Here is a 14,853-nt window from a genome sequence, read left to right as displayed (position 1 = left end):
ATCGTAGGCTTCCCGCAGACGAGCGCTCTGTGCACCAGTGTTAAAAATGGCGCCGACGCTTTACAATCATAACATTGGAAACAACTCTAATCAGACAATTCACGATACGAAAACAGTAACCATAACTAAAATTAAAATAATAATTTTAAGGGATTTTAGTTATAATGAATTGATATTCTGAAGTAATGATAGAATAACTTACTGAAGTTACATCGGGAAAAATGTTTCATCATTTGCTAACATATTCTTTTTCTTTCAAACTTGAGACTTCAAAATTAGGTTTTTTATATATATAGTTTTCTTTGACTTTTGAGGCAAGGTAAAAAATTATGACAACTTCATATTTGTGTGATGAGCCTACTGTATAATGATGTAATACCATTTAAAGCACTTTTCTTTATCTAAGCTAACATTTTTACAAAGAGAAAAGAGCTGCAAATGCACATTGATACATTATACCATCCTAAACTAAATTCACTATAAACTGAAAAAATAAGTGGCTCTGATACTAGGTATACCGTAAAGTTCATTATATGCAGGCTAACTTGCAAAGTTTACAATATTAAACATTTTTCTCAAGTTACTCCTGTTACTGTCGCTTAGTCTAACTGTACTCCTCATAGCAGGCAATAGCATAGTTAGATGCAAGTTGGCTTCCAGAGTGAGAGTTTCTGGGTTTGAGTCCCAATAACAGTATGGGTATTAAAGTTGCACTGCTTGAAAAATATGGGTATTAATGTTGCACTGGTTGAAATATATTGAGTTAAATGTGATAATTAACAAATAATGAAAATGTATATGGATGTTGGTGAAAACCATAGACAGTTAATTAAATTTTAAACAATATTTGCTTCTCATTCGTCTGTAATGATCTCAAGTCCAGAGTGTTATTGGATGACGGTCATCTTTGAATTTGACTGTATACATTTAAATGTGAAGCAACTCTCCCGTGTTACAATTGTTTCCTGCCTAGACCAACATACTGGCCACCACGGATTAATGAAGTAGACTGATAAAGTTATAGTCTTCTGCAGTATTTAATTAGCCAGTTGAAATGTCAAACTGATATGATCAATCAAAATTTGTTTACATGTGGTGTTTCTAAGTAGGTATCCATGCTTTCATTTAATAAACTGTACATTTTCGTACCTATGTTACATTTAATAAGTTACATAGTTCCTACTTATCAGTTTGAGGCATAAGCCATGTTTTCCAAAAGAACGCAGCACTTTCAGCTGTACGACTATCAGGCTAAACTCCTTTCAATTTAAAACAAACTGGAATCTGGATTAAGACCACAAATACAGTGCTACAGCTTAGGGGTCGTCCATTAATCACGTGATGTTTTCTTAGCAAATTTTTAGCCCCCCCTCCCCCCTAGTGATTTGTGGTGAGGTTTAGACTAACCCCCCCCCCCCCCCCCTCCAAATAAATCACGTGTATTTTTTTGGTACGAAATATTTTTAAAAATTTCAGAATATTATCTTTAAATATAGGTATGATCTAACTTAATTCTGGAAAATTAAGCAGTGATAAAAATGTCCAGACACACATTAAGGTTGCAGGTTTATTATCACTGGCATAAAAATAATAAAGGAAAGGCTTAATTGTGATTTACACATGTATTCGGCGCCAAAATCACAGTCTTACTGGCGACTGGCAAGCCGAGCCGGGTGGTTCATGTTGCGGCGGGCGGGGATATTGTTGCCTGGCTACGGCGAGTTAGGTCACGCGTCGCTTTTCGGTTTAGTAGAAATTGCACGAAAAAATAAATACACGTGATATATCTCTACACCCTAGTGATATTTCGTGATTTTTCCCGACACCCTCCCCCCCCCCCCCCCCCCCTTTCGAGCCTCACGTGATTAATGGACGATCCCTTACATATGTGTGCACCACTTGTTACACAGGTACTGCACAAACATTACTTTACTGTAGTAGCTTTAATAACTTCAACTTGGTAACCACTTGATGCCCCGATCATAACAGCGTTGGGGAGTGTGACGATAAAACACTACAAACTTACACGTGGAGTGAAAAAGATAAAAGTACTTTGTTATAACAAAAATAGGAATGTCTGACTTCAACTCTCCTTGACATACTACAGATGCTGGCATACCACCGATCATAACATCGTGAAGAAAGCAGATGCAGTCAGCCACTGTCTCCATCTCTCAGCACGTCCTTCATAGCACCAAGCGCACGGCACGCGCTGGGGTGAGAATAGCACTGTCGAAGTGCTTGGCTGACTGCTGATGTCGCACAACTAATAAATGCAAGATTTTAGTCTAGCCCTTGGAAAATATATATTAGATTTTTTTTTTTTTTTACAATTTTTTTATATCCACTGCTATCAGCTCGTATTTGCTTATCAGGGTGAAAAACACACTCAAATGTTTTATACGATTAAACAGAGGGCAATTTTAAGCAAAAATACTATACTTAATAATCTGTGACTTGTGCCATTTCCAAACTCTATTACACAAAATTGTAGGTGACAGGGGTAAACACTAATGAAAATAATTTTCACAAATTTTATTAAAAATCAAATTCTTTATGTGTACATAATTTTTACATGTTAATTACATAACAAGCAAGCTTCTTTTGTTAATCTTCTAAAAAATGTTTCAGTCTTTTTCATGAGCGGATGGCAATGTAGACATCCTACAATTCTCCAGCCAAACAACTGACCTCATTAGTGTACTCACAATCACAATAGTGATGGGTCAGCTCTGCTTTAGATCATTAAGAGTTGACGTCAAATTCAGTGTACCCAACTTCTTACACTAACAAAAACCAACAATGAAAGTAAATATTTATTTCAAACGATAGTATAAAATTTTTCTTTGGAAAATGGTTTACTTAAAATATCGTCAATGCCATTGCAACATAGGATTCCTCAAACCTTTTGAACATGTGCACAGCTTTTGTTTAAAAAACTACTACTTTCTAATGGATGCTGAACATATTTTACATTCATGTGCAACTATGTACAAAAATACAAAGCAATCATTACAACATGTAAATTCCAAACATGTCAAGACGAATCTTGATAACAATACAAATCTATTTTGCACAAAGTTTTATGTACAAACATTTAATTTGCCTACAACATAATACAAAAATAAACATTACCAAATACATACATCTTCATTTTTTCAACACTTGAAACCTGCAAGCAGATTACATTTGACAACATAAATATAAGTCCATCTGCATTCACTCAATAGTTAATAACATTTTTGATCCTGTAATTTAATGATGACTATTCACTGTTAATAAAAAATTTGTACAATTGTCAATAATAAAACATTACAAAAACACCCTTTTCCCCCTAAAGATATGCATAGAAATCTGACAGCAAAAAATTTCATGTCAAGTTGCAACAGCAAGCTAACACTGGAATAAATTAAAGACACGTATTAAAATATTAATATAAATTTCTGGGATTAAATTTTCATGTTAACAACACTGGTGCCAAAGAAGTATGTAACAAACAGCAACACAAATGACAGCAAGTTGTACACTGCAAGATACACCGTGTATAAGACTCTGAGCTGGAACAACACTGAAGCTACAACTGCTTAGGCAATAAACCACGAAGAGAGTATAATATTGACAGAATCTCTAATAATACAAAACATGAAGAAATGTGATATTTTAACATAAATTATTACAAAAATAATTACCAAAAAGAGAATTTTTTACCTAAACCATTCTCCATAATTAATCTATGTCAAGGCTTGACACGGTAGCAAGTTTAAGTTAAAATTAGAATATAAAACAATATACATTTTAGTCTGCATGTCTCATTATTATAGTAAACATAACAATTAATGACCAGATATTCCAAACATCGCCATACACATACTAGGCAAAGATACCCCTAAATTGTTATCTTTTATTTTTGAGCCAAAAAACAAAACTTCCAATATCACTGCACTGAACAATGTTATGCAGCACCTTATTTTGAACTGCATTTGCCATTACACAAACTTTCCCCAATATTCAAAATGTGACAAGGTATTACGAGCACACATCTCTCGTGTAGTATTGACGTTAGCTACTGAAGCGCAAACCTGCAATTTGAAACTGGCATATTCAAGCATCAGACTACTTGCAAAAATAAATTTTATATTATTTAGAATCTGATTCCTACCATACTATGTGAGTGGTGGTTCCCGAGTTCATTTAGAGTGATAACCCACATCAATTCCACGGCATCTCGCACAAACGACAGCCTCGTCCCAGCAACGCGCTACACCACGGAGCGACCCCGAAAACCAGCCGCGGTTCCACAAACTGACAGGGTGAACCATCTACCTGAAACCTGGACCAAGTGCCGGGCGCCCCTACGCTGCTCCTAGAGTCTACCTCACACTTTAACGTCTATTAGTGGCCAAATGTCCTACTAGAACTAGATCCCTCGTGTCTCCGCAAAAACAGATGACACTTCCCTAACTTATGAATAGCTTTTATGCTTAGAGGCCTGTTTTCAAACGCAATGCACAGTATAAACTAAACCTCTTAATAAACACTACTTTAAATTTAAAACTTAACACCATGAGAGTTCTTAAAGCAGATCCAAGAAAAGTCATTCATATGGAACTTATTTTCTTGACAAACATATTTAGACTTTTTTTTTAGACTTAGTGAATCTTCATGTGATTTATAACTTGACCAGGATCTGTGACAGAGTCAGTAGATACCATAGTGTGTGTGTGTGTGTGTGCTGCCATAGAGCTCAGTATTGGTAGAGAATCATGGACAAAGAGCTTTGTGCTGGTAGAGTAACATGGCCATAGAGCTCAGTGCTGGTAGAGGAGCGAGGCCACAGAGCTCAGTTCCAGTAGAAGAGCAAGGCCACAGAGCTCAGTGCTGGTAGAGGAGCGAGGCCATAGAGCTCAGTGCTGGTAGAGGAGCGAGGCCATAGAGCTCAGTGCTGGTAGAGGAGCGAGGCCACAGAGCTCAGTTCCAGTAGAAGAGCAAGGCCACAGAGCTCAGTGCTGGTAGAGGAGCGAGGCCACAGAGCTCAGTTCCAGTAGAAGAGCAAGGCCACAGAGCTCAGTTCCAGTAGAGGAGCGAGGCCACAGAGCTCAGTTCCAGTAGAGGAGCGAGGCCATAGAGCTCAGTGCTGGTAGAGGAGCGAGGCCACAGAGCTCAGTTCCAGTAGAGAAGCGAGGCCATAGAGCTCAGTGCTGGTAGAGGAGCGAGGCCACAGAGCTCAGTTCCAGTAGAAGAGCAAGGCCACAGAGCTCAGTGCTGGTAGAGGAGCGAGGCCATAGAGCTCAGTGCTGGTAGAGGAGCGAGGCCACAGAGCTCAGTGCTGGTAGAGGAGCGAGGCCACAGAGCTCAGTTCCAGTAGAAGAGCAAGGCCACAGAGCTCAGTGCTGGCAGAGGAGCGAGGCCATAGAGCTCAGTGCTGGTAGAGGAGCGAGGCCATAGAGCTCAGTGCTGGTAGAGGAGCGAGGCCATAGAGCTCAGTGCTGGTAGAGGAGCGAGGCCATAGAGCTCAGTGCTGGTAGAGGAGCGAGGCCACAGAGCTCAGTTCCAGTAGAAGAGCAAGGCCACAGAGCTCAGTGCTGGTAGAGGAGCGAGGCCATAGAGCTCAGTGCTGGTAGAGGAGCGAGGCCACAGAGCTCAGTTCCAGTAGAGGAGCGAGGCCATAGAGCTCAGTGCTGGTAGAACTGTGTCTCAACAGAGGGTGGGCACAAGTACTTGGTGAGCACATAGACCACTGCCTCGTATGTGGACATCATGATGGCAGTGTTGGGTATCTGGCGCACCAGCTGAGTGCCCAGGCCGCGGTACAGTCCCCGGTAGCCCTCTTCCTGCACCACGGTGGCCAGCGTCTGCCAAAAGGCACGATACTTGCTGCCCTCCTCACGCAGCCGAGTGCGTGCCACCTCTGCAACAACAGATCTCTCTCTCACTTCTCGTGCACGCTAGGCCGCTCTCCAGCTACAATTGCACACACTTATTAAATATGCATGTTATAAACAAAATAGGTATGTGTATTATGCTAGGGACCTGAATTAAATTCTAACAAATTTTTTAACAAATTATAGATATTTTTATTATGTTTTATCTAATGAAATCAAAATTTTAATTTTTTTGGATGAACAAGTAAGAAAAAACAAACTATATTACAGAACTTTTCAAATTTAAAATCAAAAGCAAAACATCATAAATATTTTTATTTTTAATGTATTTTTCCTGATTTTTCCTGGATCATTTTACTTATGCCAATTTTATATTCAGTATCTCACAAGAAATTTTCATCCAGAAAATGAAGACAATTAGTTCGCAAAATTCAAAAATGTATCCAAACAACAGGAAAGTAATTCCGAAGGCAATGTCCGCAGCAGGCAGGCAGCGACCCACTTGAGCAACGGTGCTGCTGCAATGTCCGCAGCAGGCAGGCAGCGACCCACTTGAGCAACGGCGCTGCTGCAATAGGCAGAGAGCTGTCTCTAGGGAAGCAAATAATTTCGAGGAACGTCCTTCACGGCCGGCCGCCACGACTTAATGCTGTGAGCCAGCACAAACAATGGGTGTTTGCAAGTCGCACGCTTCACCGCCGGATGGAGGCACCCAGACAGCCCCGCTCTTTCGAACCATGTAAGGAATCCATGTTCCACGAATCAGCAATCACATGAACTCGCAGCCATCATAATGGGCCACACACATGGATCAATATTCTAAAATTGGGTGTTAAAATTTTATATTATGAGAAATAATTTAAAAAGTAAGCATTTTACCCTACGCAATTCGATTTTGTAGTGGCTACTGTATTTCGGTGCCTATAAAACACGTATAATTTAACAGAACAAATACAAATGGTGCAGTGTACAACCACTAGCTGTAAGAGAGTTGAGTTAGAAAAGAACATTACTACTCTGTACCACACATTAAGAAAGTTTATAAAGAAAATACATAAGATGAACGGTTCTTAATAGAACAAATACATTTATGTTTTTGGTATAAATAGATTGAAGGAATTTATTTTTTAAACAAATTTTAAAACTGCATGCTATCAACTCCAAACATGACGTCACTGACTAGTAGTTATTTAGTGAATTGTTCCTATTTTACAATTTTCTGAATGGCTCGAGCAGAATTCACTATTAATAACATGGAAAGCTTCACGAAGAGGAGCCCAGAGCAGAATGCAGACATGCTTGCTAAACTAAGTGACCCAAGCCCTCCCGACGCTGGGCTGTCGCGCGGTCTGGTGGAGCCCGTCACAGAGCAGCTGCCCCCCCGAGTCAGCCACGAGCTACAACGACTCTGCCTGTCTCACCAGCGGGAACATACACCCGCTATCATCACGACTTTCTTATATATTGCATGATGTATACATGCGTACAAGACAAATTTGTACTAAAATAAAGCCCCATAAACCCATGTTTTCTGTTAAGTTGAAGCTGGTGGTTGCTACACTCAGGTGACCGTTATTTGTAACCATTTTTCTGAACCAACGAAATAAATAAAAGTACCCTTAACTGTATATAAGTACAAACAAAAAAAAACATAAAATTAAAGTTATTTTATTTTCCTCAGCTAACCTACCTCGGCATCTAGCATGCAGGTTCACCTAAGCTACATCAATTACGAACATTGTAACTGAGTACATCAAGCTTCCAGTGAGGTGACATTGTACTGCAAGGACGGCCGATGGAAGCGAGGAGGGCAACACTAACTCACCGTGAGGGTAAGCAATGCAGGAAGCTATGGTCTTGGACGTGGCCCCTGCCATCATGAACTCTAAGAAGTCCTTGGATGTCTTGGTGTCGTCATGCTGGTGCCCACGGTAAGCTATCAGCTTCGCTTTGATCGCCTCGTAGATTACGAAGTGGATCACCGTCTCGGAGATGCCGAAGTAGGACGCCGTTATCCCCTTGTAGAAGCCAACAAGTCCCTGAAACAACACACGCCTCAGCCACTAGTGGAGAGGAACTCCTCATCCTGGTGGTTGGCTGGACACTCCCCCACCATGACTCCCGAGCGGGTCCAACCCTGTGGTTTGTGTGTCCCAAACTACCTCCATGTCGACAAGACCACGAGCCCTAGTTTATTAGTCATTATATCAGTCATTCATTCAGACAACCAATGACCCTGAAACACCATGTGCACAGGCTAGCGTTTTGTGACCCAATGCTTCAGTTTAAGGTAGTGTCATAGTATTCAAGAAACAAGGGGACGTAAACTGTTACTACTTGTTACCGATGAGTTCCGGCTTGAATCGTCTACAATAGGAGACACAACGAAACTACAGAGAGCAAGCAGGTTTTCTCTAGCCACTTTAGTTTCCCTGCTGAAAACATTCTTCCTGTCAACCATGGGTCCTCTAGGAGCGGCAGGTGCCGTCTAATCTGCGAGAGTTGGCTCTATGTCAAATGACCACACCGACGTGTGTGAGAAGATGAAGACCTGATGTTTGCAATGTTTAACACTCTCAAAATATAAGTTGATATCTGATTTAAAGCTGCACTGAAAAATCAGTTCTTGACTTTTTTTTTTACAAATGTTGTTCAGGTAAGAATTGTGCATCAATTTTTCTTACTAACATCAAAGGCCATAACATGACACTTTGTCGCGTTTTCCCAACAAACCAAATAAAATACTTATTATCAGTGTTGTTAAAAGTACTCGGAAAAAGTAATTGGGCTCAATTACAATTACTGTGGTGACAATGTAACTAATTACAAGTAAAAATTACTTTACATAGAAGTAATCAGTAAAATTACAATTACAATTACTTTCCGCTACCATTTTAAAACTGACTTACGATTAAATTTTGTACACACTATTACATTAATATACATACATATATGTTTTGTTAAAAAAAATGATTTCAAGACAAGAAGGTAAAAAGATATCTAGAACCTGACAAGCCACTTATGTGCTTTGTCATTTTTACATGCTTTATATTAGCGTCACCTGTATGTTTGTTTGTCTGTCCGTCTGTAACTCTTTCGACTAAGAGTGAGTGGCTCATCACTGTAAAATGTCCCACCAATTTCATTACGTTCGTTAGCAGAATGGTCTAAGGCGCGCGACTTCTGTGACATCAGCTTTCGGATTCAGCGATCGTGGGTTCTACTCCTGGCCACGCCGAAAAAAAATTTTTTTTTTTTCCGGTAAATTCTAAGATTATATCCATACATCTAACTGTAAATGATTCGGAGAGACTTTACCATTTCTTTGTGACGTTGCAACTCCAAATAGTAGACACCTGCGAGTACTCGAAATTCGAGTTTCGAGTCGAGTTTTTTAGTAATACTCGAACTCGAGCTCGTGGCTTTTCAACAACTCGAAATTCGAGCGAGCTTTTCTTGCACTCTACCTATAGAAAAAAAAAGACTCTCATTATAAGGGAATAAAAGTCTTACAACACTATTATCCTTTACTTTATAATGTAACATGATCGACCGTATACATGAACACATCATTTTTACGTACCCGGGATTTACGAATTTCCGTGATGAATTTTTTTTACTTCTATAATTTTCCGCATAGTTTTAATGTATCACTTTCCTGCTTTATGCGGAAGTATTTCCCGCTTTATGCGGAAACATTTCCCGCATTTTACTGTAAAAAGCGTTTAAATTGTCCGGGGTCTCATCATTTACGCCATAAAATGTGTGATATAAAGTCCCGTTTAAAATTTTTATGAAAGTTCCTGCCAGTAATGGCGCACGTAAATATAAATATGAAGAAAAGACAAATGAACAACAACTTACGAAGAAATATGGATGATGTACCATAACTACAGTACAATTCCAATAGTTATCTTAAGATAATTACCATAAAAAGAACTAAAGATTCTTTGTGGATACCATAACTACTGCAGAAGCATGATAGTTACCACATTTGCACTATAGTTGCCGTAATAACCGAGATGTGTATTTACCGTGATGGTAATGTATTTATTTAGGACATATTAAAAAAAAAGGATGTTAAATCTTGATATGTACGGTTGGCACATGTTGCTAAGAAATAATGCGATCTGAAAGAATGCAGTACTACTACGAAAAGTGAAAAGGGTACTCGTGGATTTTTAGGTTATGGCAGTCTCTTTCGTTTTTCAGTAATATCGGCCGAAAATTAACAAGAGTATTGGAAGTTGGCAGAAATGCCGATTCAACTAAATATTGGCAAAATCGGCTTCTTCAGTACAGCTCTACATTTAATGACATGAGTAAACATATTTCAGACTACAGGACATTGAAAAAGACTTTAATTTCCATGTAGGTTTATTGTGCGTAAGTTTTTTTTGCAAGTGTAAATTGAATTAAGTAAAATGCTTCTATTTTTATTACTTTAAATTGATTAAACTTAATGACAAGTTACAGATATTTGACACTAATTTTGAGGTTAAACAATTTGGTAAATATGTAGAGTAACGGTATATGCGAAAAAAAATGCTAAAAATCCGAAAATACTTTTATTCTATGCTCTTTCACTTCCTCTTTTCAAATCAACCGGCGGAGATAAGAAATTCCAAATACTTTAGGAGATATAGAATTTTTTAATTTTGCAATACAACACCTGTACAACCATTAGACCGACGCCATTTTTGTTATTTTGCCGTGTGTTCGTGAATGCGTAATAAATAAAATGGTCGATTAGGTCAGGTCAGTTACATTATTAATACTTTCAAACTAAGCGGACATAAAAAATAATGTGAATTAATTTCAATGGTTCTTTAGTTTTAAAGTATTTATAATGTAACTGACCTGACCTAACAAACCCGGACAATATCCAAATAAAAAATAAGACTTTAAAATTAGAAACGTTAAAAACCCACCTAAGTTGGAGGCGGGTACATTTCCTTTGCCATTAGAAGGAAATGATGTAGTCGTTCACCTACGTCGCGATACCTCCGACGGATTAATAAATAAATAAATAATCACGTATTGGTTCATTTGAATACTGGCCAATCACGGAACTGTCACGTGACAAAATTGTCCAATAAGAAACATAATAGATACTCGTAAACCAGAAACAATGGTGATCGCCGCATGAATACCCAGGTATTGTGATGAAAATTAAAAAATTTGATAATCCTAAAGTATTTGGAATTTCTTATCTCCGCCGGTTGATTCGAAAAGAGGAAGTGAAAGAGCATAGAATAAAAGTATTTTCGGAATTTTAGCATTTTTTTTCCGCATATACCGCGACTCTACATATTTACCAACAATTTTACTAAAGCATTCCAGCCACACAGGTTGCCAGCGAGAGATGCTTCTCATCTGCTGTAAACACCATCTCCAATCGTAGAGCTAATTTAACTCCTGAACGTGCAGAACAAATTATTTTTCTGCATGATAGATTGAAGAACAGAATTTAATACTCTATGACAATCTCTCTCAGAATTTTTGTGCCGAAAAGTGGAAATGTTGAAACAATGTGAATGTACTTTTCAAACAACATGATTTTTGGTGTTCAGTTAGTTGAAGCTCAGTAAGGACTCCAGAAAAATTGACAAGGATGAAATTATTCCAAAGTTATGTTACATTTACACAAACATATACGTACTTGTAAACTGTGGTTATGTTAGTTGGATGATATCAGTTACTAATGAACCAATGGAAACAGGTTAGATTCAATGGAAAACATGTTTTTTTTCCTAGCAGTGCAAATTATAAAAGCACTCTGTAAATAGTTACCCAAAATTAATAAGCCCACTTCATTTTAATACTTTATTCAAACATTATACCTACTAAGTTTATGGTAAAAATAATTTCCCAAAAGTGTAACTGTATCACAAAAGCTCAAGCTTCGAGAACTTTTAAGTAGGCTCGCTCGAGCTTGGCTCAAAGTAAAATTCTTAGGCTCGCAGACCTCTAATGTAGGTCTATCTATTTAGTAGGCTAACAATGATAATGGTTTCTTTTTTTATTTCCATATTTTTCTCAAAAGTTCTCACATTTTATTACTCCATCACAGTAAATTTATGTGCAATAAACTGAAAAAAAAAAAAAAACTCGAACTCGACTCGATACTCGCGAGTATTTTAGCAAACTCGCTCGAGCTCGACTCGAAGTGAAAATCTTCTGCTCGCAGAAGCCTACCAAATAGTTATCTCAGATGGTAATAGGTAGTGTCGGTAACTCATTTCCCTATGATAATTATACATAAATATAGTTTAAAAAACTAAAAAAACATGCTTTTAAAGAATATCAAACTAAAAAGTTAAAAATAAATATAGTTTAAAAAACTAAAGAAACATGCTTTTAAAGATTATCAAACTAAAAAGTTAAAAATAATTTTAATTTTTAATTTATGACAATAGTATATAAGCAATACTAGTATAAATGAGAAAAAAGCATGGGGCGCTTAATATACAAAAAATATGGCACAAAGCGCCTCAAGCTTTTTTCTCATTTATACTAGTATTGCTTATATACTATTGTCATAAATTAAATTTTAAAATTATTTCTTACTTTTTAGTTTGATAATCTTTAAAAGCATGTTTCTTTAGTTTTTTAAACTATATTTATTGATCATAGATGTGCATATGATTATAGCACTACAAGCGTAAAATTATAAATTTTTTAATACAAAAATGTATGTTCTTCTTGTTCTTAATTGTATTCATTATACGTTCCGATAATAAAAGTAATGGCAAGTAAATATATAGTATCGATTACCTTAATGTATTGATTACAATTAATGTTATGTATTCCGATTACAAGTACAATTACATTTTTTTAAATGTAACTCGTTACAAGTATAAATTACTTGAAAAGTAATCGTTACAAGTAATCTGATTACTTGTAATTTGTTACTTAACAACACTGCTTATTATACTTTATTACATAGTATTGGAAGAAGAGAGACAGTATGCCTTTATTCTGCCTGAAGTGTCCTGTGTAGGTAAACACATCGCAAGTGTTTTCCTCAGCTAGCCACGGCCTGCTGAAAGACAGGCTCTTCACATAGTCCTGAGCTAATTGACCACTTCTTATACTTTTTTTTTTTGTAATAATTTAATAATTACAAAATTGGATTTGAATTGCTTTATTTGAGATCAACTGTACAAATATAACTGAAACTTATTAACCAGATTAATGATCACAGTAAATTGCTGATATTTTTCTACCATGTGTACACTTAAGCTTGTCTCTATCTATTGAAGTAAATATCAAGTAAATATCAATATCTATAGTAAATGACAGCAAAAACTTTGCATGTAGAAATTCCTTAAGATGTATTATGTATCTGCTGAATGGTTCAGTGATTGTGTATGGAACTGATGATGTTAAAGCACGAAGCAGCCAAAACACCAGGTGTTGCAGTCGGGAGCTCACCCTCTGTGCGTATATCCTCTTGATGCACTGAGCGGCAGTCATGCGCTGGCCGTTCCTCGCAAAGTCCAGCTGCAGTCGGGTCTTCACGAACCAGATGGGGTTGGTCGCAGTGGACGCCACGAAACCTGCAGCCACACGGACACACACATGCTCACCAAGGCTGTCGACCCACTAGCACTACCTGACGCATGTCAGATCCCTGGTCACCAAGGCAAGAGGATAACCTTCGTGTGACCAGCACATGACGGATTGGTTCCGCTGTCTCTACAAATAATAGTCCCAAGCCTTCAGACCTTTTCTTGCCTGGAACTCACTAGAACAGTTACAAATTCTGATGTGGTCAGGCTAAAAAAAAACTTGGCGATTAATGTTAGCTAGAACTACACGCAATGTAACAACACTTACTTGTCATTCTAAAGATGGAGCATCAAAACATAGTGAACTTCAACTCCATTTCATGACTATACGAAAGCCAGGACTGCCTAATGAAGTACATAACTGTTTCTTTTGTACAACTTAAAGACTGTTAAGTGTTAAATTAACAATACAAATACACCGAACTATACCAGACACCATAAGGCATACTTCTAGGGCATGAAACATTTATGAAGAAAAAAAAGTCCTTGCAAAATATTGATTGGACTCTTATCCTTAGGGTCCCCAAAAGCAGTTCAACTAGTCTCAATATTAATACTGTCAAAAATACAATCAAATATTAAAAATTCTTACACTTATGATCAATGTAAACCTTTAAATTAACGGCATTACTAATAAAACAATGGCATCCAGGCAAACATAACCTGTAGAAATTATGACCACTATCAGAGCTAAGTCACAATACAATACTTATTCAAAACAATTTCTTAAAACAAAAATTTATGATTTGTGAATTACCCTTTAACACTAATATTGGTTCAAATGAAAAGTTCTTGTTTTGTAGTGCAGGCACACAAAAGTACTGGCAAAGAGAGAATCTAACTGTAAATCATTTCTTTATCTTTGAAAAGTTTTGAAGATCCTGTTAGTAATAAATTGTTGCCACTTACTAGTAAATATTTCAAAAAACTTCTCTTTTGAAATTAATTCAACCCAACAAGCTTGATGGCTAGAAAAAACTTTTATCATCCTATAAAGAGAGAGGACATTGTCGTTTAATCTACATGGAAGGAAAAAAAGTTACACAGATCATGCAATGCCACTTGTTAGAGTAAATGGTACTGTAATGTGGTTTAGTGATCAACAGCATGATATTTTATTCTGGATTCTACTTACTTACAATTATGTATATTTACTATGTACAAAACATAAGAATTTTTTATCAAAGTTAAGTGCATACAAATATAATAATTTTTTAAGACATCACTGTGACTATATTTTATATAGTGATAAAGTATCCAATATTTAGAGATCCAAAATTATATATTCAATGATAATCATAAACATAATTGAGCTGTAATGTCAGAGTGAACTTAAGTAAAAATTTTTCATGAATCGTGAACTACGCTGCACTTAGACAAGTGTATGACAACGAACA

The 14,853-nt window shown here is 37.1% G+C and overlaps 1 protein-coding gene across 1 annotated transcript in view; it reads right to left on the bottom strand.

Moving 5' to 3' along the window:
• Positions 1-2,533: 2,533 nt before the first annotated feature.
• The window catches only part of LOC134543250 (mitochondrial carrier protein Rim2), a 38,150-nt gene continuing 25,830 nt past the window's right edge, over positions 2,534-14,853 (bottom strand). Inside the window, exons 4-6 of the mRNA XM_063388156.1 lie at positions 13,320-13,444; positions 7,708-7,921; positions 2,534-5,908 (exon numbers count right to left, since the gene is read on the bottom strand). Of these exons, the coding sequence (XP_063244226.1) occupies positions 5,673-5,908; positions 7,708-7,921; positions 13,320-13,444 (575 nt within the window). The 3' untranslated portion in view covers positions 2,534-5,672. The remainder of the gene's footprint in view (positions 5,909-7,707; positions 7,922-13,319; positions 13,445-14,853) is intronic.

The sequence above is a fragment of the Bacillus rossius genome (genome assembly GCF_032445375.1).
Source record: "Bacillus rossius redtenbacheri isolate Brsri chromosome 9 unlocalized genomic scaffold, Brsri_v3 Brsri_v3_scf9_2, whole genome shotgun sequence".
NCBI classification, from domain to species: domain Eukaryota; kingdom Metazoa; phylum Arthropoda; class Insecta; order Phasmatodea; family Bacillidae; genus Bacillus; species Bacillus rossius.
Note: the sequence above shows the minus strand (reverse complement) of the source record. Positions and strands in the feature narration are given on the sequence as shown.